Source organism: Ammospiza nelsoni, chromosome 3 (genome assembly GCF_027579445.1).
Source record: "Ammospiza nelsoni isolate bAmmNel1 chromosome 3, bAmmNel1.pri, whole genome shotgun sequence".
In the NCBI taxonomy this organism is placed as follows: Eukaryota; Metazoa; Chordata; class Aves; order Passeriformes; family Passerellidae; genus Ammospiza; species Ammospiza nelsoni.
Window position 1 is genome coordinate 5,866,411 of NC_080635.1, and position 24,900 is coordinate 5,891,310.

General features: G+C 43.2%; 1 protein-coding gene across 1 annotated transcript in view; it reads left to right on the forward strand.

The window, feature by feature from the left end:
- Positions 1-24,900, forward strand: part of TTBK1 (tau tubulin kinase 1) — a 94,116-nt gene that overhangs the window by 49,358 nt on the left and 19,858 nt on the right. The window contains exons 7-13 of the mRNA XM_059469263.1: positions 1,980-2,045; positions 3,442-3,534; positions 4,220-4,345; positions 10,240-10,394; positions 11,100-11,319; positions 15,028-15,203; positions 16,206-16,764. Of these exons, the coding sequence (XP_059325246.1) occupies positions 1,980-2,045; positions 3,442-3,534; positions 4,220-4,345; positions 10,240-10,394; positions 11,100-11,319; positions 15,028-15,203; positions 16,206-16,764 (1,395 nt within the window). The remainder of the gene's footprint in view (positions 1-1,979; positions 2,046-3,441; positions 3,535-4,219; positions 4,346-10,239; positions 10,395-11,099; positions 11,320-15,027; positions 15,204-16,205; positions 16,765-24,900) is intronic.

The following is a 24,900-nucleotide window of genomic DNA, read 5'->3' on the forward strand; positions in this document are numbered from 1 at the left end:
AGAGGAGAGGAGGAAAAACCCTCTGGGTTCAGGTGTGGGACTGCTGGGGAGCAGCAGGGTCATGTTGGGACACATGCAAGGTTAAAGACCTGCACCAAAAGCTGGGATTTGCTTTGCTTTGCTTCTGAGAGGTTTGCTACCAGTGCTTGCAAACTGCCTGGCATTGGTTTCAGAACAGATCTAAATAAAGACTGCACAGATAGCCTGTCTGCCAGGAATAGTAAGTATTGATCTAAAACAATTTTTAGAGGCATTGCTGACATACTGAAGCCAGCACACGTGGTACTCGGTTCAGCACTTGCATGGACTGCAAAAATTGAATAATTTTTGTTCTGAAAACATTACAGGTTACATGTTAGAATTGGTCACAATATACCCTTATGGCTCATGAAAAGTACCCAAACACACAATCTTCCATTCATAATGGAAAAGAGGAATATTTTCTTTCTTTTGAAAGTGTAGAGCAAATTTATGGTGATGGCTATATTCCAGTGGCCAATATTCTGCTTTTCAGGAACTCACATCAGTGAATCCTGTGGAATTCTATTTTGCAGTTGTTTGTCCTGAATTGCATAGTTCTGAGAGCAATGAGGTACATGATCACAAATATAATATCTCTACTATTACCTGCTGCTAAATAAGTGTCTTATAGCTCAAGCTGCTGTAGTGCAAGATTAAATGCTGGATTAAGTGCATGGGATATGCAGATGGGGTCTCTTTGGGGAGTATTTGATTAGCACAAAAGTTGTAAAATAGAGTTTTTTTTTTTGCTCAGAGTCATTATAACTTAAGAGCTGTACAGGTGTGGGTATGTTACATGGTGTTGGTGAACTTGTTAAAAAAAATTTGAAATTTTATTCTTTCTGAGAATATTGAAATTCAGAGCAACTTCCTGTACCCCGAAGGAAGCAACTGAATTGTACATATTTAAAGTGACAGAAGGGTGCCCTAGAATAAAAGTACAGAGTTTTAGGCCTGGTTTTGGAAGTACAGGCACAGCTGAAAGAACAAACCTGAATCCACTGACCTCTGTGGGACAAGTTACTCAATTAACTTGTTATTAATATGTTCAATTTGGAGTAGGAAATTCATTTTGAATATGTTCACCTCTTTGCTCAAGCCTTATGATGGAGAAGTCTGAACCTGGTTTACTGCAAGAATTTTGAAACCACTGCTGTTAAGTCTCGTTAACTCTGGTGCTTCTAGTTCAACTAAGAGAATTTGGTGGATGTCATTATTTAAATGCAAGTTTTTTCAGAATGACATCTGCAAAAGTGAACTCACATGGTCTAATGTTCTTGTGGAGGCAGCAGTAGAAAGAGTTGGAACAGTTGCTCAGCCCCCAAAGCAGAGAAAGCCTCCAGATGGGACAAATAAGTCACAGGAGGACTGCCTTTCCACACCCACTGTATCAAGCCTTTAGTTCCCCAGGACATGAAATAGAGAATCAGGGAAAGAGAAAATAAAGATAGGATACACTGGGAAGAATCTGGAAAAAAGCAAGAACTCTGAAAGTCAGAGAATTTGTTGAAGTCTTCCAGAAGATGCTTACAGCAGTGGTCATCTGTCAGAGTAGGTGATCCTCATTTCCATCCTGACCAGGCCATCCTCAGGCTCTGCTTAGCTCATGTTACTCATGACTCAGTTTTGCACTTCTTTACTAGCTTTTCCCTTGACCTGCAGTTTAAAAAGCAAAATCTGACCCTGGTTAATGTTCTTCTCTCTATGCCTGGACTGTTACTGTTCTAACACAGCACTGTAACCACCTTGCCTTCTCTGCAGGGCGAGCTTTCCTCGATACGCAGAATCGGAGAGAGCGCTCTCTGTGTAGCTGCTAGAGCACAAGAAGGCACTAAGAGCTTCCTATTCCTTGGGTGCATCCCAAATAGCAATTTAGACAAGGAGTTCTCAGCAGTTGGCTGCACAGGGGATGCAGTCATCCACTCTGTTCCTGAGATATTTCTCTTGCCTCCCTCCAGCCTCGCAACGTTGCCGGTTTCCGAGGAACCGTCCGCTATGCCTCCGTGAATGCACACAAAAACAGGGTGAGTGTTTTGGAGCTACAAGGAGTTACCAGTAAGATAATTCCCCCTCTGAGACCTGTTTTCAGAAGTAAAAGGAGCAAGAGGGTGAGAGTTCTGTTTTGTTATCTGTGGAAGTTAGTATTTCAGGAGATTTCCATTGGGTAGATAAGGGTGTTGACTGTAAAATCAAAATTATGCTTCCCTTAGTGGGTCCTCTATAGTTGGCAGACTTTAAAATTGTAATTATTGCATTACCAGACACTTTTTGAGGGCAAGAGTAAGCCACACTGAAGGGGAAATCTGGTTAAGTTCCAGGCTGCTTGCTGCTAGTTTCTAGCAGAACTTGGCCAGGAATTACCAAGTGCCCGGTCCCCAAATCCATTCTTGATCTGTAATTTTAAATATTCCCATCATACCATCAGGAGAAGAGCTACCTGGTGAAGGCTAGTGGTTTTTTTCCTGAAAAGAACCATTATTTAGATAGTGTCTGGCCTGTTTCATTATAAATGCTTCTAGAGGCTCATCTAACATTCTTCTCAAAATACTCCTCTCTCCTATTTCACTAGGGTTCATTTGCAGACAATAAACAGTAATTTTGGACAATACTCTCAGGCACAGGGTGTGATTCTTGGGGTGTCCTGCACAGGGCCAGGAGTTGGACTGATGGTCCTGATGGATCACTTCCAACTCAGCATCTTCTGTGGTTCTAAGTTCTGCATTGTAGGATGATCTGTGACATACAAAGAAATGTCAGGGTTTTTTAGGGAAGGAGCAAGTTATTGTCTACAAAAGGTGGGAATTGAGATGTGGGGAGGGCAGCTGAATGCCATCATGGATTCTTTCTGTTTCTTGAGAGACACTGAGAAACCTGAGGTATAATTTTTGCAAGAGCTGAGTAGGCCCAGCTGTAGCTGGCATCAGCTGAATGTATATTTAGACACAAAAATTGCTGTATAATGCAGGCTATTTTGAGAAATCATATCCTAGACATTGGAAGTTGAGCACCAAAAATGAGTTCATGTGCTTTGACAATTTCAGCCTTTATCCCCATGTTTCCATTTCCCATTCACTAACCCAGGAGGAGAGTTGTATGCGGAAATGTTATAAATCTGTAAATTGTTGTGGTTCATGATGGTGAGTCTTCTGCAAAAAACTCTTGAGAGGATTTGGATTATATTTAGGCTTAAAAATAATAATAAAAATATATTGTATATACAGTTTGGGGTTTTTCTTAATCTAGGTTATTGCATTAGTAAATATGCATCTTTAGCCTTTAATTTGGCTTTTTTAATCATTGACTGTGAAGTATGACTTCTCTTCCTGCCCTTTAAAATGAGGTGGCTCATCTGGAGAGTACACCTGGAGCCCTCAGCCATGGGGAACTTTGCTCCTCAGTCTTGGTCTCTCTTTTCTGCAGGAGATGGGCAGACACGATGATCTGTGGTCCCTCTTTTACATGTTGGTGGAGTTTGCTGTTGGTCAGCTTCCATGGAGAAAGATTAAAGATAAGGTAGGAAAACTGGTGTCTGTGCTTAAAAGAGGGTGCTACATTTTCATTATTATGACTCTTTATTATTCCTCCTGCAGCTCAGTGCAGCTTTTTTTCTGGAGTTAAGCCAGAATCTCCTTCTCATCAGGTCTTGCTGTAAGCTGCTAACCTGCTTTTGTGTGTTCTGATACACAGGGTGGGCTTCTCTTATTTTGAGCAATCAGACTTTTTTTTATGAGTATTGTTAATCATATTTGATCACATGGTTTTTACTTTTTTCTTGCAAAGTAAACAATACAAGTGCAAAGACTGAGCTGTCCTTTTGACAAATAAAAAGAGCCTTTAGAAAGACAGGAGGGAAACGCCTTTTTGTGCCAAACAAGCCAAATGGGATTTGAAATTAGAAAGTTGAACAGAATAAAGCTAAGTGTTCATGTTGTCTTGGAAGTACTTTGTGCTTAAGAATAAAATTCCTGGAAAGAAATAGGTCACCTGTGCAGCAAGCTTCTGACTCAGGATTCCCCTTTGACCTCTGCCTGCAGTGCTCAAGCTCCTTGTGCCTTGAACAGCCAACAGGAGGAGTGTGTAGACACTGTGCTGGGTCTAGGAAGAGCCTGTGTTCCAGGAATGATAAATGTGAAGCAATGGAGGAGATTCTTGGCTCTGAAATGTTTTTGTTTGTTTGTTTGTATTGGTTTTTTTCCAGGAGCAGGTTGGCATGATAAAAGAAAAGTACGAACACCGAATGCTGCTAAAACACATGCCTTCAGAGTTCCACCTTTTCCTGGATCACATTGCAAGCCTAGACTACTTCACCAAGCCAGACTATCAGGTGGGAGCCTGTCTTTGTTACTTTGTGATGCATGGCACTATGGATTGGCATTTAGATTTTTTAACATTTCCATGAATGTGTTTATATCTGTCTGAGTATTGGTGAGTGAGAGAGATGGGCAAGACTGAGTGGTGATCAGAATCCAAATTTATTGTGGACTACTTATGCTTATATACTGTTCTAGGAAGGCTGGTAATTTTTTACTACAATGATTGGGTTAATCATCACACATTTTGCAACATTTCTTGCTTGTAGAAGTTGATTCAATCTCCTTTCCTGTCAGCCAGTCTTGATTCAATATTCAAAGCTCTGTTCTTGACAAGGCATCCTGATTATCAGATCTCTTGTGTTAATCAGGTCTAAAGTACTCTCTGTCCTGTGTGCCCAATACCTTTCCTAGAATCAGGAAAAAGAGGCTGGACTGTACAGTTCTTCAAAACCTCAAGAGTTCCTTCATCTCCTTCCACCACCCTGTCTAAAATAATCCTGAACTCCACACCAGATAGTTCCTCCCAAACAACACAGTACCTTTGGCTTTCATTAAGACGCAGAAATTTTGAGGTACTCCAAATGTGGCACAATTTTGGCACAGCATGCCAAGGTCTAAGAGCCTACAGCTCTTAGACAGCAGTAGGTGTACACCAACCCCTTTGATTTCTTGAAGACTTATATAGGTCTTGGCCATTATTATCTCTTTCTTTAATATTCTAACATAGGGTTTTTCTCCCATTCAGTGTTTGCTGTCAGCCTATATGTGAGTAACTCAGACTAACACAACACAACTGAAGCAACTTGATTCTGTGTTGCTTTTTTTTTAATCACAGTGGTTTTCTCTGTACATTAAAGATAGTGATGGAAACAACGTTTTATAAGCAGATCTGTGCAGTCTTATCTGAGTGCCTGGTCCTGTTGATAGTGCATCAAATGAGTGGGAAAGTGGTAGGAGGGTGTTCCAACAAACCCTCTCCAACAGTGCCTTTGTGGTTTAGCCATGTACATGTTGTAACATAGCAACCACACATTTTTTAAAAATTAAAAGGAGAAGGCAAATGCTTTCTACATAGTGCAGTGGGAAAATAACATTTGCCACTAAGAGGGAGAGCTGCAGAGGGATGGAAGTGGACTGATGAGATGCAGAGGGAGCTGGATTTGTTTGTCCTGGAGTAGAGAAGTCAAAGAGGGGTTCTGATTGCTCTTTCACTGCCTCAAGGGACAGTTGTGGGGAGAATAGAGGCAGCAAGGGAAATTGTGACTGAATCCAGCAGGGGGGTGGAAAATGTAGAGTGTGGGTTCTTATATACAAAACAGGTACTTAGAAAAGCTGTGGAATTCCCATCCTTGGGAATTTCCAAAGATTGGCTGAATGACAAATATGATCTGCCTTTTAATTAGCTCTGCTTCGAGCAGATGGTTGGATTAGAGATTTCCAAAGCTGCCTTTGAACCTACATGCTCCTATATTCCATTCCAGCTTAAAATAATTGTGTCCTAATGGTACCAAAAAGCCATCCTTGAGACTGAAATGGAAGGAGATGTTTCCAGACAGAATTCAGTGTGTACCAAACACAAACAGCTCTTTCACAGTAGGGCATTTGACTGAAGCTGTGAATTGCCTTTTTGCCTTCAGTTTCTTGCAGGTGCAGCTTGGGCAAGAAGCCTCCAAAAGGGAACTCCCCACAAAAGTCTGGCATCTATGCTTGCCACTTCTAGCTTGACTTGGAGACCTATTCCAGACAGCAAATTCTCCAAGCATCTCAGCTTCTGAGATGTCTATGTGTTGATTTATCTGGATGTATCACTCTGAAATATTAAGAACTATACCAAAGGCCATTTGAATTTGTCACCAGTATCAGACCGACAGAGAAATGAAGGAAATTGGGAAAGTGTGTTTACAAATATATAAAGTCATGGCTTATTTAAAAATCTGAATTGAATTTGAAGTTTTAGATTCTCCTAAGCACATGTCATGCTGAGTGGCAATTTAATTACAGCTTTGAGTCTGTGAGATGATGTCTCCAAGAGACACATACCAGGCTGTAACAGGACACTAAGTGTGACCAGAGATCACTACTCTCTGATGGATAGATGACACAAGTTTGCCTAAGCAGGGGAAAGGAAAATGATGGTAGAATAAAACAGACTTGAGCTGTCAGGTGATGGAACTTATAGCCTGTGTTTTTGTACTTCTTGGGCTCATGTCCTCAGGTGTCAGGTCTGTCCCTTTAATGGATGGCTGTCAGCGTTGGTTCATGGTTAGGATCAAACTTTCAGCACTTTCACAGCAGGAGGATGTGGGTGTTAGAGCAGCATTTTGGGTTTTTCTGACTCATTTGACAGCAAGAGGCATGCCTCTTCCCTGGAAAAGTGCAGATAGGATGTAGTAGAAAACATTTTGTACTACACTTGCATATAGTCCAGCTGGTAGAAGAGCAGTTTCAGGTGTGTCTGGCTTTTCTCTCCAAAGATATTTTTGCAATGAGTATCAGAAAAGTAATAGTGACCTTTTCTCCTGGAAGATTACAGAACTTTAAAGAGCAAAGACAAGTGCCTTTGCCTGGGAATCCATCCTATTCCCTCAGCTAGGGCATTGTGAATTGCATTTCAGTCGAGGAGAAATGATCACATCAGCTGTTGTTGTCTGAGATAAAGGCTGTCCTGTACACATCCTGAGCAGGTGTGGAAAGGTGAGTTTCCTATATGGACATCTTCCTTTAGATTCAGTCAGTACCAAATATTGTCAGAGCAATTGGGAGAGACTCCCTGTGAACAACCAGTGCTGGTTTGAGTTCTCTCATGCTGACCAAGTGTGGTGGTTCAGCTCCAGCTGGCAGCTGTCTACCCTGCACAGTGGGATGGGGAGGAGAATCAGAAAAAAAAAAAGAAAAAAAAGAAACAAAAAGAAAAAAAAGAAAAAAAAGAAAAAACCACAGGTTCAGACAAGGACCATGCAATAGTTGAAACAAATAGAATATAATAATCAAAATTGTAATTAAGAAAAAAGAAAAATATAAGAATAATAGAAAATCAAGTGATGCAAAATAAATTGCCTGATGCCCAGCCAGTGCCCAAGCAGCAACTGGTCCCTTCCAGCCCACTTCCCCAGTTTATATACTGGGCATGACACTCTGTGGTATGGAATATCCCTTTGGCCAGTTTGGGTCACAGCTGTCCCAGCTGTGCTCCCTCTCAGCTCCTTGTGCAGCTCTCCACCAGCAGAGGATGGGACACTGAAAACTCCTTGAATGAGGGTAGGCACAACTGAGCAACAGCCAAAACATCAGTGTGTTATCAACACTGCTCTCATCCTAAATGCAAAGCACAGCACTGCACCAGCTATTGGGAATAAAATGAACTCTGTTCCAAGTTACTAGATATCTTCCATCATAGTCCTAATGTTTTCCCCCTAGAAATTCTTGTAGGGCTTACAAACACAAATCAGGAGCATTCCCTTATCAAAAGGGGACGTCTGCCACTAAAGAGGTGTGCCTGATATTTATTCTTAAATAGTGTGTTGCAGATCACAGTGCAGATTAGAAACTTGATCAAGAGCAATTTGTTGTGCCCAAAGTTTCTGCTGAAAGATTGCATCTTCTTAAATAAACCCCAAAGAATTCAAGGCTTGAGTGCCTGGACAATCCATAACTGGTTTGGTACATTTTGTATGTGATATTTCAGGATTGATTGTGATTCCTTTCCTGAGCCTTGGCCAGGAGAAGCCATTTAGACAAGATGTATCATGACAGCTTAGTGGGTAATTTGTGCCCCATTGGCTGCTTCCCTCTCATTCTCTGGGCCATCAGCCCAAAACATGGCATGCTGCTACATAATGTGCAATTAAGCTTTATGTCCTCATGGACAGTTGCATCTTTAATAGAGAAACATACTGGACCTCTTCTTTATCAAAAGAAGCCTTTATCAAAACTAGTAGGTTTGATACTCAGAGTTGAAATTGCACATTGTCTTGTCCAGCAGAAGGAAATTCAACTTGGGAGGCCTGCAGTGACCATGGAAACTTTTCTGATTCTTAATATTCTGTCTGTAGGCAGAGGATCCCTGGACAGGATCCAGTGACTTTTTTGTATGGCTTTCCAGGAGCAGTGGCTGTTGCTGGGACTGTTCTGTGCAGTTTTCCACTCCACTTCTCTCCTTGTAAAGCTTTGACCTTTCATCAGAAGTATAAAGGTTTCAGAGAAAGCTGAGAAGACTCAGTAAGTCCATTAAATACCTTTAGAATAATGGCAGGTGAAGATACCTGTACCCTTCAGCCATGGAAAAGGATCCTACAGGGAGTACAGTAAAGGGCTGTAAAATCCCTAATGGCCTGCAAAGTCAAGTGCAAGAGTTACAGAATAAGTTATAGCAGAAAGTAACAAAAGTTGTTTCAACTGAGTGAGTCCTTAAAGGGGTGCTAAGAATAAGGCAGCTGAACATCTAATTTTATCATGTGGTTTCTTACTTCAGACTGCTTCAGTGTCAAAGGAATGGAAGGTGGCAGAAGCAGTACCAATTTTTAAATAGCTTCACAAGATACCACTCCCTGACACTGACATGTCCATCACAAAGAATCCAAAGCTGTGGTAAGACTGGCATTAGTGGGCAGATGGGTGAGGGTGATCTAATGAACAGAAGCCAGTATGGCTTTTATAGAGGCATCTGTCTACAAATGTGGGGAGCTCTTGCAAGGCATCTTTTGAGTTTGTGAGGATAATAATTACTAAAAGATACTCGACAGTAATCATTTCCAAAGTAGCAGTCAGAAAACAAATACAATCCTAAGAATTTCCTGTGCCTTGGTCTGATTGACACCCAACTCTGGAAATTCTGTTAATCAAATGTAGTATTACCACAGGAGTGTGCACCTGATTCTAAGGTTTTGGGTCACAGAAAGGAGGAAAAAGTTGGCTCATCTGAAAGCTGCAAATAGGCATTTTTCTGCAGTTTGGTGGAAGGTAGTGGGAAATGGCAGGCTTTCCTGTCCTTCTGATCATGCTGATAAACAGAACTGGAATATAGTTGCAAATAGGATGTTTGCTCATGATAAATTTTATTCATAACTTAGTGTTGATTCTACACCATAAGCTGAATGTTTTTGCCACCACATTGTCTCTCCCTGTAGAGGGAAACTGTCAGGCTGAATCCTGTCAGTTCTGCATTATTTAGCTAAATAATTTTATTAGAAATGTAGGACCTCACAGCTCTCTTAGCCTAGAGCATCCAGTCTCCTTTTGACAGCACAACATCAGATTTCTCTGCTAATGCATTGGTGCATTGAGAACTACTGACAGTAATTTCATTCTCTCCTAGAGGATACCAGTTCTTAGAAAAGGAACAAGCATGGAGCACATCAGCCATGAGCATTTATACCTGCCATCTTATAAAGAAAATTGTATCATCCTTTTTAGAGCTTTATTTTCTTAGGCAGCCAAGTGTGTCAGGCCACATTGTGCACATTAAACACAACGTAGGGCTCCTGACTAAGCCATATTTCAGCCAGACACTGCAATGAGTCTGCATCCTAGGGCTGCCTTTTCCTGTTCTATGTCTTCTGGCAGCCCTTGAACTCTGCATATCAAATGTACTGTTCTGCATAATGTACTGTCTAACCTAGAGGAAAGCTGAATTGAAGTTATGGATTTAGAGTTGGAGTAACAAGCTAACTGCAGGGTTTCATTGAATCAGTGTCAAAATGCTGCATGCTTTTCTTTTGTAGGTTTGAAGAAATCTTACTTATGAAGCCAAAACCAACTGTTGCAATTTCATAAGTTTTCCTTTCATTTTTAGCACTTTTCATAGGCAAACTGGATGCACTTGGTCCTCATGCACATACTTCAGATTTTTGGTGAGAGCCACTCTCACACCTACTTACCAGAAATTGTTCTTGCAAATCTATTGCAGCTAATCATGTCGGTTTTCGAGAACAGCATGAAGGAAAGGGGCATCACTGAGAATGAAGCCTTTGACTGGGAGAAGGCTGGTACAGACATCTTGTTGTCCACTAGCACCTCAACTCCACCACAGCAGAACACCAGGCAAACAGCAGCCATGTTTGGGTGAGTGTTGTAGTTGTACCAGTCAGACAGTGGACAGCAAGCTCAGTTCTTTTTTTAAAGATTTCAAGGCCATTATGATTCTGGGAAGTTGGAACAGCATAGAGGGCACCACTTGATCTATCTTTTTTGATACTAATTTATGTCTGTGGTGGTGGATGGTGAGCTGAGTGCTGAGCACAGCTGAGTGCATGCTCCGCTCACCCCTCCAACACAGCTCCTCAGCCTGTTCACAGTGTGTTTCATGTGAACAAAGGTACACAGAGACTGATGCTCAGAGGTACAGAGGAGTCCAAATAGAAAAGGCTGGATTAGAACTGGTTCACTGGTCTGTCTCGGTGCTTTTTTGGGGCTGACATTAGGGGATAACAGTAATCCCTAGTAATGTTATGGAAGATAAAATCTGTAGGGCCTAGTAAGCATCATTTGTTCGTGCAAAAGGAGAGGTTTCTTCACAGCTCAATATGGTGTGATGGGCACTTGTGAAGAAGTTTTCAGTTTTATCAAGGGTCCCAAGATGCTTTCACTGATCCATCCTACTGTCTTTGTAATTTTCATTGCACGGAATCCTCCTGTTCTGATTCAGGATGTCACATCTGGGACTGCCTGTTTTACCCCAAAATCTGCTGAGGAATTCCTATGGGGTGATGCAATAGCTACCTTCTGTATATACTGATAATTTTACCTTTCTTTTTGTCTCTTTTACAGGGTGGTTAATGTCACTCCGGTGCCCGGGGACCTGCTCCGTGAGAACACCGAGGATGTCCTGCAGGGGGAACATTTGAGTGACCAAGAGAACGCTCCTCCCATCCTGTCAGGCCGGCCCGTGGAAGGCCTTGGGCCGGCTCCGAACGCGGCTTTCAACGAGGGGGAAGTTTGGGAAGAGACAGACGTGAATCGCAACAAACTCAGGATCAGCATCAGCAAAGTAAAGAACTTTTCCTTGTCTCCTGTGACTCTTGGATGTAGGGCAATGGTTTCATACACTGCCAGAGGCCACTCAGATCCACTGATGTAGCATCTTATGTAGTAGGCACAAAAAGCATTGAAGAATTCTCCTGTGGCAAGGGGAATTTTTTCACAGAGTAAAAGCCATTGGGATTAATTTAGGTCTTTATGCAAGTGAGATTTTGGGGGCCAGTAATGCTAAAGTGAATCTTTTTTACCATCATGTCATTATCTAGGATTTTGATACTTCAAGCAAGGAAATTCTAGTCCTTGCATAGCTGATATAATATCAGAAATGTCTCAGGCATGGAAATTAAAAACCAAAATTTTATTTTGTCCCAAGCTCTTGTGTTACTATAGGACACGAAACAACACAATGCACACGTGCTGCTTAAGGTTCTTAAGGTGAAAAAAGGAAGTTTATTTTCTGACTCTAACATTTATAGATTTTTAAAAGTGACAGTGGATTGGAGGGTGAAAGTGCTACTTTTCTAATAACACTGGACAAACCAACAGTCTATCAAATTTTGCTTCTTCTATAAAAGAATGCAAAACAGTAAATTATTTACAGAAAGTGTGTGAGAAAGTTTTTTACAAGAATGTAAACACCAGAAGGCTTAAAAAATCAGGGTGACACTCTTGGGTAAATAAATGTAATCAGAGATGTCTTCATAAGCTGTATTTTTCTGTACCTTGAATCATCACTCATTTTTCTCTTCCTTTTTTTAACTTTCTTTTTTAAGGGTAGGAAAATCTATAGGGAGCATCTAACAATGGTTTCCCCCCTATGAAGAGTAAGAGGAACCATTACTTAATATTCTTATATTTCTGCATTCCAAGATCATATTAAGCTTTTTTAGCTTACATAAAATGTATACTTCAATTGATTTTCCTCATAATCTCTAAGGTGTTTCTGCATTCCAAGATCATACTAAACTTTTTAGCTCACATAAAATGTATACTTCAATTAATTTTCCTCATAATCTCTAAGGTGTTTCTCAGTCCTTTCTTGTAAATGTTACCTAATTTCTTGGAGGCATCCCCAGTGAAGGTTGATTCCATGATAAATGTCAAGTATTAGAATCTGACAGTTAGTTTATTAATAAGGTAAATTTACATACTGCAAGTAAATTAGTATTAGTGGCAGGTCATCAGATACATACAGTCTGTTAGCAGAGAAATGTTCATCAGACTTTAAATGTTGTCAGGGCCTATCAGATTCACATCACAAACCTGTTTTTAATGGACATTTGTAAACTGGCATGTTAAGTGTGTTAGTCTTCTGAGGCTGACCAGAATTCTCTTCAGTCTCTACTAGTACAAAGTTAGTCCTTATTTCAGCAATATGGGTATCTCCACTGTCCTTAGTCTTCTTAGAAATGCATGGACAAGAAATAATCTAATTTACTTAAAATTCTCCAGTGCAAATAATGCAGATCAATGTGTTATCTGTATGAAACATTAGCAGGGACGTTCCCCAACACTGAGAAATTATGAATGAAGTTCAAATTACTTCTTCATCTCTCACTGGTAACTCTGCATTCCCAGAAGTTTTCATTTGAAGGTATATGAAATGAGAAAAGCCTGATGGAGAGGGACAGTTCTGTTCACACAACATATATTTAAAAAAAAAAAAAAGAATATTACAGAACAATCGTAGCAACTTCTGTGTGTTTTTCTTTGCATTTCTACCACCAGGTGCTTTGATGCTCTTCAGTCAGACTTTGCACAGGGGAGTCCTTTCTGCATGCTAGCTGTGTGTTCTCTCTTAGGTACCTCATTCACAAGTCCTGTCATAGCAGCAGCTCAAGGCAGGGGAGGTTTCTAGAAGCTCCACAGCACAGCCAGGTGACTCTTGTGCCAGGCTATTTGTTGTCAAGCTGCTGCCAGAGGAGCTTTGGGAGTTTCTCAGCATGGCAGGGAGCACTTCAGCCCTGACAGGTTCTGTAGCTACACAGCAGGCTGTGCAGCACAGCCCAGGGCAGCAAGCTCTCCAGAGCTGAAGTCCTTTCTTTGAGGGTTGTTATCTTTAGTTTGACTCTTGCCTGTCCTTTTGCTTTGCTAGACTTACTGTCTTCAGTCTGACTGTTCTCTGAGAGAGGATTGGTTTTTATTTAAGTAGCAGTCACTATGTGGAGAAAAACATGATGCTTCCAATTTGATACCTAAGGACACAGCTCTACCTCTGCTTGTAATCTGAGGCACCAGAACCACAAGGGCACTGGTGTGTTTAAACACCCTTCTATTTCACAGCATCCTTCATCTTTCAGTCTTGTAGCACTAGGATTAACTGGCTCTCCCTGTCTTGCTCTTTGTATTTAGGACGAGTGGAGCTTGCCATGTTTTTTCTCCCTAATAACTGTCTAAGGTGATCCTTACTTCTCTGTGCAGACAGTTCAGATCTCCTCCTGTCCCACTTCTCCCATTTCTGTGTTAAGGACAGAACTACTGTCGCTGTTCTCCCACACCATCCCCCAGTTCTCTGCTCGTGAATCTTACCAAGCTGGTGCTACCCAACAGTTACATCAGCACTTTGCTCCCTTCACAAACACATTTGACCTTTGTTGCTAACCTTCTTCTGGCCATGACTGGACTACAGATTAAATCATTACCATCTATTCTGCTTTTCCTCTAATGCTTGAAAGTTCTCCTCCACTCTCCTTAGCTGCAAAAGCTCTTTAGTTATGCATTCCAACTCCAGCTTGGGTGGTTTAGGTCTGCTAATTTATGGGCACTGGCTGACTTGCCATGTACACATTGCATGCACAAGGCAGCTGTCTGGATCAGCAGCGCTTTCCTGAGATGCTGTTGTGCTTAGACCCTCTGGCATTAATGGGGGACAAGGGGAAGAAGGGCAGGGAAGGGTGGGCATTCTCCATACAGATCCCCACACACAGGCAGTGTGCAGCAGCTGATGCTGCATGACAGCAGTGTTGAATGCAAATCCTGTGCTGCTGCTGTGCTTTTTGCCCCTCTTTTCCAAGGAAAATCAGCACTGTGGAAGGCAGAGGGCAGCTGTGTTGGTCACCTACTTTTGCTCCTCTGTTTGCTGCTAAATTTAAAAAAAAATAAAATTTAATAAGGCAATATGAAAGAGGAAATATGGAATGATAGAATGTCCATGAATGTGTTCAGCTCCCTGCATGACCTTGGTTCTGTGGAGAGCTCTTACTGATGTTGTGGTTGAATGGATATCATGGAAGACTTTGTTTAAAGGACCAAGATTAAACAAACAAATAAAAAAAAACACAAACAAAAAACCCAAACCACCCTGGTAATTAGGAGATGCCTTAGTCAGACCAGATGTAAAAGTGTGTACATTGCGATGTAATGCATGGCCCCTGATAAAATGAATGTTGACAAACAAGGCTCTTAGGCATCTTGGATAAGCAGTTAGGGTTTGTGTATGCAGTAGGTTTACCCATGAGAACTCCTTTGGATCAACACTCAGAGTAATTGAAATGCACAGACCACCTTGTAAAGATGTTTAAATATTTGAATTGATTTTAAATCCATACCTGATTTTAATAGCAGCTGATTGCCAGGGCAGAGGGACCCTGCCTCTCTTCAGACATTGCTTGTGTAGATTGTGAGATTGTATCCTGGGAGAAAGTCCAGAGCAACAGTGAAGGATGGAAATCAACGTCTTTGGCCAGATCTTGAAGTTCTTTGTGTTTCCCCTCTCCAGACTCAGTGCATGGTGGAAGAGGAGCAGAGAAACGGGGTGTGCCCCAGTTCCCCTGTCCGAGTGCCTCCGGAGTCGCCGACCGCACAAGTGCGCTCCCTCCGCTACCGCCGCGTCAACAGCCCCGAGTCAGAGCGGCTCTCCACAGCTGATGGAAAAGCAGATCCACATGAAAGAAGGTTTGTTCACCCTCTGTAGCCTTCAGCAAGTCCTGAGGATTCACTCTTGAGACCAACCTAATCATTAGACCAGCAGCTAATGCTTGCAACTTTATCTACATTGACTTTCGGTTCACCTCCTTCTCTACTTCCCTTTTCTTTGTCAAAAATGTTGATGTCTCACACATGGAAGGCTTTCCCCAGAAGAGTCTGCAAGGCTTCTGGATGATGCTTGTTGAAAACACTGCAGTTGTCCTAAAATCTGGGCAGCAGATGCTCTGGCTTTGTGCAAAGCAAGCAGCAGATGCAGGCCAAATGAGAAACATTGATCAGAACATGGTTTGAAGGTTTTTTTCACAAGCCAGTCGAATTTAACAAGGGGGAAAGGTGTTCTTGGGTGGAAATGGTTATCATCCTGTCTACAGGGCAAAGAGATGCTGAATTGGCTGTCATACTGAAGCACTTCTTCACACCATTGTAGGTTCTAAAGAAATATTTTTGTTTAAGCCTGTCGTCCTGAAGTGTACCAAGAACTGAGTGAGAAGGGCCTATACAGGCTTTCTCTTATGGTCACTGTCATTGCCTGTAGCCATGATATTTTCTGAAAAATCCTTTCCTCAGGATTTTTTCTCCTGAGAAGTCAGGAGGCCTCAGGAACAAAATGCAAACAATGATTATCTGCTGCTGTGGAATGCAACAGGTTCACCTGTGATTGGTCTCATGTGGTTGTTTCTAATTAATGGCCAATCACAGCCCAGCTGGCTTGGACTCTCTGTCTCAGACACAAGCTTTTGTTATTCATTCTATTGTTTTTCTATTCTTAGCTAGCATTCTGATGAAATCCTTTCTTCTATTCTTTTAGTATAGTTTTAATATAATATATATCATAAAATAATAAATCAAGCCTTCTGAAACATAGAGTCAACATTTTCATCCCTCCCCTCATGCTGGGACCCCTGCGAACACCGTCACAGGTGCCCACAACCCCGATGTGTTTTGAATGGCTTCTTGTTGTGTCCCCAGGTCTCGAATGGACATCCCTGGCTCTCCGTCCCGGCTCGTGTGCTCCTCGCAGCCGGCCCAGATGCTGTCCATCGACACAGGCCAGGCTGACCGGCAGGCCAGCGGCAGGATGGACGTGTCGGCCTCCGTGGAGCACGAGGCCCTCAGCAACGCCTTCCGCTCGGTGCCGCTGGCGGAGGAGGAGGACTTTGACAGCAAGGAGTGGGTTATCATTGATAAGGAGACAGAGCTGAAGGACTTCCACCCTGGTGCTGAGCCGAGCACCTCTGGAACCACGGATGAGGAGCCCGAGGAACTGAGGCCTATTGAAGATGGGGAAGAGAGAAGGCGCCTGGGGGCAGATGCTGCGGTGAGGCCGAAGACTCACGATGGGCGAAGTCGGGGTATGCTGCCTGTGACTGAGGAGGACAGTTCCCATAGACATGAAGGACCTTCTCAAACAGTGTCTGACAGTAGACATGAACAGCAGACAGGAAGTCCAGCCCACTCCCCCTTACATTCAGCACCAGCCCTCCGACAAAGGAGACGAGAATCTGAACCTACTGGTCCTCAGAGACAGGTAAGATCCCTGGGTCTGTACCTTGTTGCCTATCATAGCATCATCTTAGGAAACCTCAACTGTGCTGGAGAAGTCTTTGATTCCAAGCATGGATGCTCTTGTAAAACTCTTCTGACAGTGCTGGCAAATGTTGTGAACACCTTAGAAGTGCTCCCAAAAGCCAGTGATGTCCTTCTGAGGACACACTGTTATAAAGATCTTTCAGCCATTTCGGTTCAGGGACAAGAGGAGAGCACAGTTGTGATTTGGATATCTCTACTCTCTCCTTTTATGCTCTCCCACAGACATTTTTTAGTAACTGCTTAGCTGTATGGAGGTATTGCTAGCAAATCTTCTCCACATAGTTTCTCAGCAACAATAGGAGTGTATTGCAAGAGAACGACCTCTAATCTAATAACACATCAGCACTGCACACTCCCATAACAATGCAAATCATAAAATAACTCCCTAAAATTAATCTTTCTTCTAAATACTTAACAAAAAGCTCAGAGTAGCCAGCACATACATCTCATCAACCTTACTTCAGTGAGGGGCATTGCTGTTACCATGTATTTACTCACAGAAATGTTCTTTACCTATTGTGTTTTTTCCATATAGTTGTAGAGGGCTTTTTTCCTTTCAGTTTTGCTTTTTTCCTGTGGTCTTCTGATGCTATAAAGTAGTTCAGTTTTTAGTAGGATGTTATTTATTAGATTAGCTGAAAAAAATATGATACACTAGGCACAGAGTTCCTGTCATACCTAATCTTGTTTAAGAAGAAGGCTGTCCCAGAGTGTTCAGTGCAAGAGGCAATCAAATTGTTCCCCTAAGAGCTTTTTGCTTTTTGTATTTATATGTTGATGAAGATCTCTCATGCACATGGGATCCATAAGCAAAGCAAAGAGCAGGCAAGTTTTGAGTCATGTACACAGGGATACCCTCCCATGACAGTGCAGTCTGCCTGTTCCTGTCTGGAAGATGATAATTTCATTTCTGCTTCCCTCTTGAGCTTATTCTCCAAGGAAGTGTTCACTGGACTGGAGCATGTTAAAAGAACATCCTTCTATTCAGGTCTTGCCCAGAATCTTCTCTTCTCTGGATCCCCAAGAGATGCAAGAAGAAAACCGTGAACGAGACAAGTATTTATGTAAAAGGAATCAAAGCAAATCTTTGCAAATCACCAGGCAAGGTGTTCCCTGTTAAGGTGTATGAGCATGTACAGGAAGGATAGAAATGCTGACAGTAGGCACAAGGGCTGTCCTGCTGAGCGTGGAACAGAAGCAGCACATGCTTCTCATAGAGACTGCATTCCAGTTGCAGGGCTCCTAGGTGGAGGTGTTTGCTGTAAAAAGCCAATATGTGGAATGCCCCTGGTATCTAGAAATTGCATAAGGCAAGCTTGGCAGAGTTGGAAGGGTCTGTGTCTGAATTTGCTGTGGTCTGTACACCTCGGGGGTTGGTCAGTGCAAGATCTGCAAGGTGCAATGAACATGGTAAGAGCCAGCTGATAAGAACCAGCTGTAAACAACAGCAGGGACATTTCACTGACATATTTAGTGTGGCTAAAGGAGCCTGGAGAGGCCTTCTTGGCCACAGCACATGCACCCCTATGTCAAATGACTGGGGGAGTTGGATATGATGCAGCACAGACTTCTTATCACTGCACAGGGATATTTAAAGAGCAGGCAAAAAAGGTAAAATAATGGGATTGGGGGTGATTACTGCTAATATATCAGGCAGCCTTTGTTCTCCAGCAAACTGCATTTTTTTTGTTCCTATGTCCTCAAATACCCTCTATTAACTCTGTGGCCTAGCTTTGTACACACAGACTAACACTGAACTTCTTTAGCTGACTGGGAATTAGTGGTTCTTCCTTTGATGTCTGAATCCTTCAGTTACCACTGCAGCTGTGCAGTGATACTCATATTTTCCCACTTGCTGTCACAAAACCAGCTATTAACCCTCAAAGGGACTTGGTGCCTAAAGGAAAGTAGAAACCTCTTTTCCTTGGGTGCAGCAAATATGAAGGGATGGATGGCTGGGACACTGATAAGAAGTTGACCAAGGACTTAACTAGTGAAAATACTGAAGGCTTCATTAGCAGTGACAGATGTTTCCTGTAGCTCATGCTTTTGTTTCTCTGGGTTTGATTAGAACTGTGGTTGTGTGTGTGTGTGTGTGTGTGTGTGTGTGTGTGTGTGTGTGTGTGTGTGTGTATGTAGGTGAGTAAATCTTCCTTATCTTTAAATATGTATTGAGCCTGTAAGATAGGTAAAAATGTCACTAAATGCTGAAATACCACGACTGAAGTCATAGGCTTTGTTGTACCCATCTGTGACCTCATTCTGGTGTCCCAAAAGCTGGTGATCATCCCTTGGTGTCAGTAGCATGCTCACTGAAAGCAAATGGGGAATCCCTGCTCTAAGTGCTTCCTTCTGTTTCTCCATTCTCTGGGTCCATTCTGTGAGCCATCACTTGTAACTGGCAGAAAGACAATGACTTCTGGATTGTCACAGAATCACAGCATGCCTGAGCTTGGAAGGGACCTCTAGAGATCATCTAGGTCTACCCTCTGCTCCAAGATGGATCATCTAGAGCAGGTTGCTAAGGACAGTGTCCAGTCAAAGTAGCTCTGAGGATGGAGACTCCACAACCTCTTTGGGCAGCCTGTTCCAGTGTACAATCACTGTTATGGTAAAAAAACTTATAAAAATGTTTAAATGGAATTTCCTGTATTTCAGTTTCTGTTCCTTTCTTCTTTTACTTTCACTGGACATCACTAAGAAGAGTCTGGATCCATCTTCCCATCAGGTATTTATAAATGTTGTTAAGGATCCCTCTGAGCCTTCTCTTCTCCAGTCTAAGCAGTCCCAGCTCTCTCAGCCTCTCCTCAAATGAAAGGTCTTCCAGTCCCTTCATCATTTTTGTGACCCTTCTCTGGACTACCTCCAGCATGTCCACGTGTCTCTTGTACTGGAGCACAGAACTGGAGCACAGCCCTGCAGGTGTGACTCACAGTGCTGAGCAGAGGGCAAGGAGCATTTCCCTCAGCCTGCTGGCTGCACTCCTGACACATCCTGAGGGGCTCTTGGCCCTTTTTGCCACAAAGGCACCTTACTGGCTTGTGTTCAGCTTAGAGTCCACCAGGACCTCCAGGTGCTTTTGTGTCAAACTGCTTCCAAAACAGGTGGCCCACAGTGCGTTCTGTTCCTCCACACTTCCCTTTGCTGAACTTTGTGAGATTCTTTTTGCCATTTCACCAGCCTATCCAGGCATCTCTGAATGTGAGCAAAACCTTCTGGTGTGTCAGCTGCTCCTCCCAGTATTATGTCATCTGTGACTCTGCAGAAGGTACACTCTGTCCCATCATCCAGGTCAGTGATTAAGTTGTTAAATAGTAGTGGCTGCATTATCAGCCCCTGGTTGCACCATTAATGACTGGACATTTTTTCTCCAAACATGGTATTTTATGACCAGGAGCCCACAGTTTTCAGTCTAATTCACTATCTATTTATCTAGCCCGTATTTAATTGTTTTGTCTATGAAGATTTTATGGAGACAGTGTCAGAAACCTTACTAAAGTCAAGATCAACAACCTCCCACCCTCTCAGCACAGAAAGCTCTTGGGTTCATCAGACATGACTTCCCCTTCATATATCCATGTTGACCGCACCTTCTTATGTTTGGAAATGCCTTCTTCCAGGAGGATTTGCTCCATGTCCTTTCAAGCCTGACCAGCCTTCAATTCCCTGAGTTATCCTCATTTAGAACTCAGATGTTTCTTCAAATATGTCAGTCTTTTGGAAGACAGATGCTGTAGCTCAAATGTGAGAGATGATGGTGCTGTCCTCGTTAAAACTCTGTGGGTGTGAGAGGGAGCACAGAATGATCAGATGCTGCTGTGAGCAAAGTCGAGTACAGAGGAAGCTCTGAACAGCCTGGGGGAGTTTTTGACCCAAATATTCTCACATATTAGGAATCTCCCAGTTTCAGATGACAAGAAAATGGCTGCAGTGGAGCACAGATCTCATGGGAAGACCTGGTATAAAGGGGGAACAGAAGCTGTGTCATGTTCAAGCCCTTCTCTCTGTGCACCACTCAATACATCTGTTTAACAGAGCTCTAAGGGTTTACTTTAATGTATGCATTTCAGGGATGACCTAATAAGACTCAGGGGTTTTTTTAGGCACTAGTGTGCAGATAAAGCTGTAGAAATAGATAAAGAATGACTGGAAGAAAAGATTGAAGCTGCACTTCTGTTTACCTATTAATCGTGACACAGGGTTGCTGTTACTGCTGGAAATAATTTAAACCCGTACCTCGCAATGTAATTTAAAAATCTGTCAAGCTCTTAAGTATGCTGAATAAATTCACTGGTATTTGACAGGCATGGCAACTTACTGCTGCCTTCTGCAGTGAAAAGACTTACAAGCGTTCATGCATGCATCAATTTTAGAAACTATTTCTGACTATGCTCAGGTCTGTGCTCATAGGTATATCTTGACTCAGTCTCCCCTGTTGCTAGTGCAGTTGGCATTTTACAAAATGTTTGGGGATTCACCTGCCTAAAACATGCCTGTCCAAATGATGTCACATATAAAAAACCACAAGAGAAGTGAAAAATTAAAGTGGGAGATGATACTTACTCTGCTTTACCTATCCTTGAATTTATTCTGCAGGGTTCAGAGAGCATTTTGCTTAGGCTGATTCTTACAGGCCTAGAGTTCATCTGTTAGAAAAGGTCCCAGTGTGAAGAGGCACTACTGTGGTTTTCCTTACCAACTCAGCTGTGTAGTTAAAATCACTCTTTGAAATCATCTTGATGCTGTCTTCAGCCTCTTTTCTCACACAGCCAGGAGAGTGCCACAAGTGGACTTGCTTAAAATTGTTTGTGTCTCGAGCAAGGGCAGCAGGGGGAAAGGAGCTGTGTCTCTTGGTTTCCTTTGCCTTCTACAGCATCCTCTGTGGGCTGCTCTGAGGCAACCTGAGGGACCATTTCTCAGTGGTGAGAGATGGGCGTTGGCAGAGGGGAGCACTCATTGCTCCTCCCCCAGTGTAGTTCCCACTGGTCTGTGTTTGATGCCTGTTGTAGATGATGGGATTCTTTGGCACTCAGCTCCTCTGTCTTCCCTCCCCATGAGGAGAGAAGCTTGTCAGCTGATGGAGAAGGATGAGTGTAGAGTTGGCCTCTTACACTCTTTAGATTCAGGGTCCCTGTCCATCCATGTGTTAGAAATAAAGGATCAGCAAAAGGGTGGTAGTGGAAGTAATATTCACATATGTTCTTTAAATATAAATGTATATATCTATCAGGTAATAGCAATCAAAACCTTAAGCTCAGTAGACATTCCTAATTACATTTTATATCTGTAACATATATTGAGTTCTATCAACATCACGTTCTCCTGGGACTTCACACACAAAGTGTCCCACTGACCCTGTCCAAACAGAGCAGGATAGGCCTGATGGAAGGTGGTCCAGCCTGATTGCTGCAAAGGGATAAAGGGGGGCAGCACCTTCAGCATTGACTGAGTAATTCAAGCATTAGAGCCTCAGTGAGAAAAGGTGGCATGTCTGTAAGCTCAGCTTCATCCTGCAGGCAGCAATACCAAAATGCACTTGCTGATGGGGTGTTGTAATTGCTTCTCCATGGCCTGGGCAAGTTCCTTGCTCCTTGATGTAGAGGAGGTCTCTCTGGGTAGCTGGAGTGATCCTTTGAGATCTGAGAAGTCTTTACCATATTGAGATGATATATACCTTGGAAGTCATACAATATGCTGAACCCAAACATGGAACAAAAATTAGGAATTCCAGTAATGCTTAGTTGTGCAGCTTGCAAATAGCACACCCAGGGCTGAATTTCTACCCTGTCTATGCAAAGAGAAGATGGTTGTCTTTTTGAGAAATTAGAGCTGCTGTCTAGATTTTATTTGTCTCTCTTGAGTACTCTGTATGACAGCATTACATTATTATTATCTGAGACTCTGATCTATGCACTGACATGCAGTACATTTAGGACTGTGAATAATTGCTTTTCACATTCAATGCCAACCACGAACTGAGTAGCTCTGAGGCTCTTCTGAAGATAAGATATCTGCCTCAAAGCACTGCAGAGATATTGAAGGTGACAGGAAAGAGATGACACTGGATGACATTGAGCTCTTTTTCTAGTGCAAGGGCAACATCTCCAGTAAGGTAAGGAGAGCAGTTTAAAGAAAATCCAATATTGCCTTTCTGCATTTCACCTGCAGAGACTTCCTGAGAAGAAATGCAGAAGGAAGGGAATGCATTTCCATTTTCCCTTCCTTCCCTTGAAGGGAAAAAAGTGATTCCAGGAAAAAAGGTCTGGTTCTGGAGATTGAGGCTGCTGACCCTTGTGAAAGTGCTAGTTTCATAAAAGAGGTAGAAAGGGGAGGAAGGGCATAGCACTTCCAGGGTGAAGGATCTGAAGTCATCCCCTTAATGCCTCTCTCTTCCATGCAGAGCATAAAGGGAAGGTAGGGACTGCAATCTCATCCTGGCACAAACTGTCCTCAGTGGGTGCACTTCCTCCCTCTCCTGGCTATCCCAGGGTCACAGAAGCAGAAAAGGAACCTAAGAGTGCATCTTCTCCTCATGTCCTCCTATGGTTCTGTGTTTTGAATTTCTCACTGAAGGGAGAATTATACTCTGCCTGCCTGTCCAGCTGCTGTCTATCCACTGCTTACCAGAACTGGAAGCATTAACACTCCCCCTGCAGGTACTCAATATAAAAATGTATCAGGAGGCCAGCAATGTAAGTGTGAGAAAAGAAAAGTCTACTAACAGCCCCCAAACTTGCTTTTTCAAATCCCTGGAGTGAGTTTTAATAAGATTCATTGAAAGAGCCCCTGAGAATCCCTCACTTTCAAATACACATAATCATTTTAGCACTGTTTCACCTTCTGTCATCCATGTGGTTCCCAAATGTGTTCAGAGTTGGACTCTTACCCATATGCAAGATGTATGAATAGCTTAGTGGCATGCCAAGATGAGCACTGCCAGTGAACAGAGAGGTGTGAGGCGTGTGTCCTGAAGAGCCAGAGGAGGGGACAGAGCAGCAGAGCCTGGCACCTCTGGTGTCACTCTGCTCTGTCTATGGCTGGGGAGAGCGTGGCAGGCCTCCATGGTGCCCATAGCATCCCTGGGAGCTGATAGCCATAGAGAGCAGTAGGTAAGGCCCTGTGTAGAGCAAAAGCATTTTTCATCCGCCAGCGAAGATGTCCGCAGCATGCGCATCACAAACCAGGGGCGAGTCAACTCTTTTGCCTGACACCTTTTCCTCCACTCTTCTTGGTCTTTTTCAGTTGGAGGAGGACAGGCCTTCTCAGCACTCCCTCCCGAGGTACAGCCCCCTGAGAAGACTGGCGTCCTCCGTTTTCTCCTCCTCAACCCTGGAGACAGAACACTACCCTCACGTTGGTGGCACTTTCATACAGCGCAGCCGTTCGGCGGAGAGCAGCCCCGTGCGCATGCCCCACCGCAGGCACATGCCCCTCACGGCAGGAAACCACAGACTCATGCCTTCCGTCCTCCGCATTTCCAGGTCCCAGCTCCAGCAGGTGTGGGCCCGCTTCACACACAAAACATAGCCTGTTCAGGGAAGCAGCAGCCTCCATAATGCAATAATAGATTCCCACCCACCCACAATGTGTCACCACTTATAATGCAATATTGAATCCCAGACAACACTGGCCTAAGGTACTGTAACTTCCAAAGCCCCCCGCGAGCAGACCCCACAGAGACTGGAATCTAAACTTGCCGGCAGCCCGAGCGAGGGGCGGCGGCGAGGCCGAAGATGAGAACGCAGATGGTGAAGGAGGTGCTGTGTGAAAGAGGCCAGGGCTCCTCTGGAAATCCCGCTCGGGCCTCGGGGTAGGAAGTGCAGGGCTGCCTCACTCAACAGGAGCAATCGAGCGACAAAACGTTGTCAAGTTCTGACTGGGATGGAGAGACTGTGGAGGTATCAGCAAGCGTTGCCTTCCTCAGCACATGGGTTTGAGCATCTCTGCTGGTGTCTTACACTGGGCCCAGTCTGTAGGCGGTTTTACTCCATCTAGATCTAGGCAGACTCCCACTCAAAGCTCACCTGAGGCAGGACCTCAGGTTTGTCCCTCTTGTGGAGTTACAATCATGTAT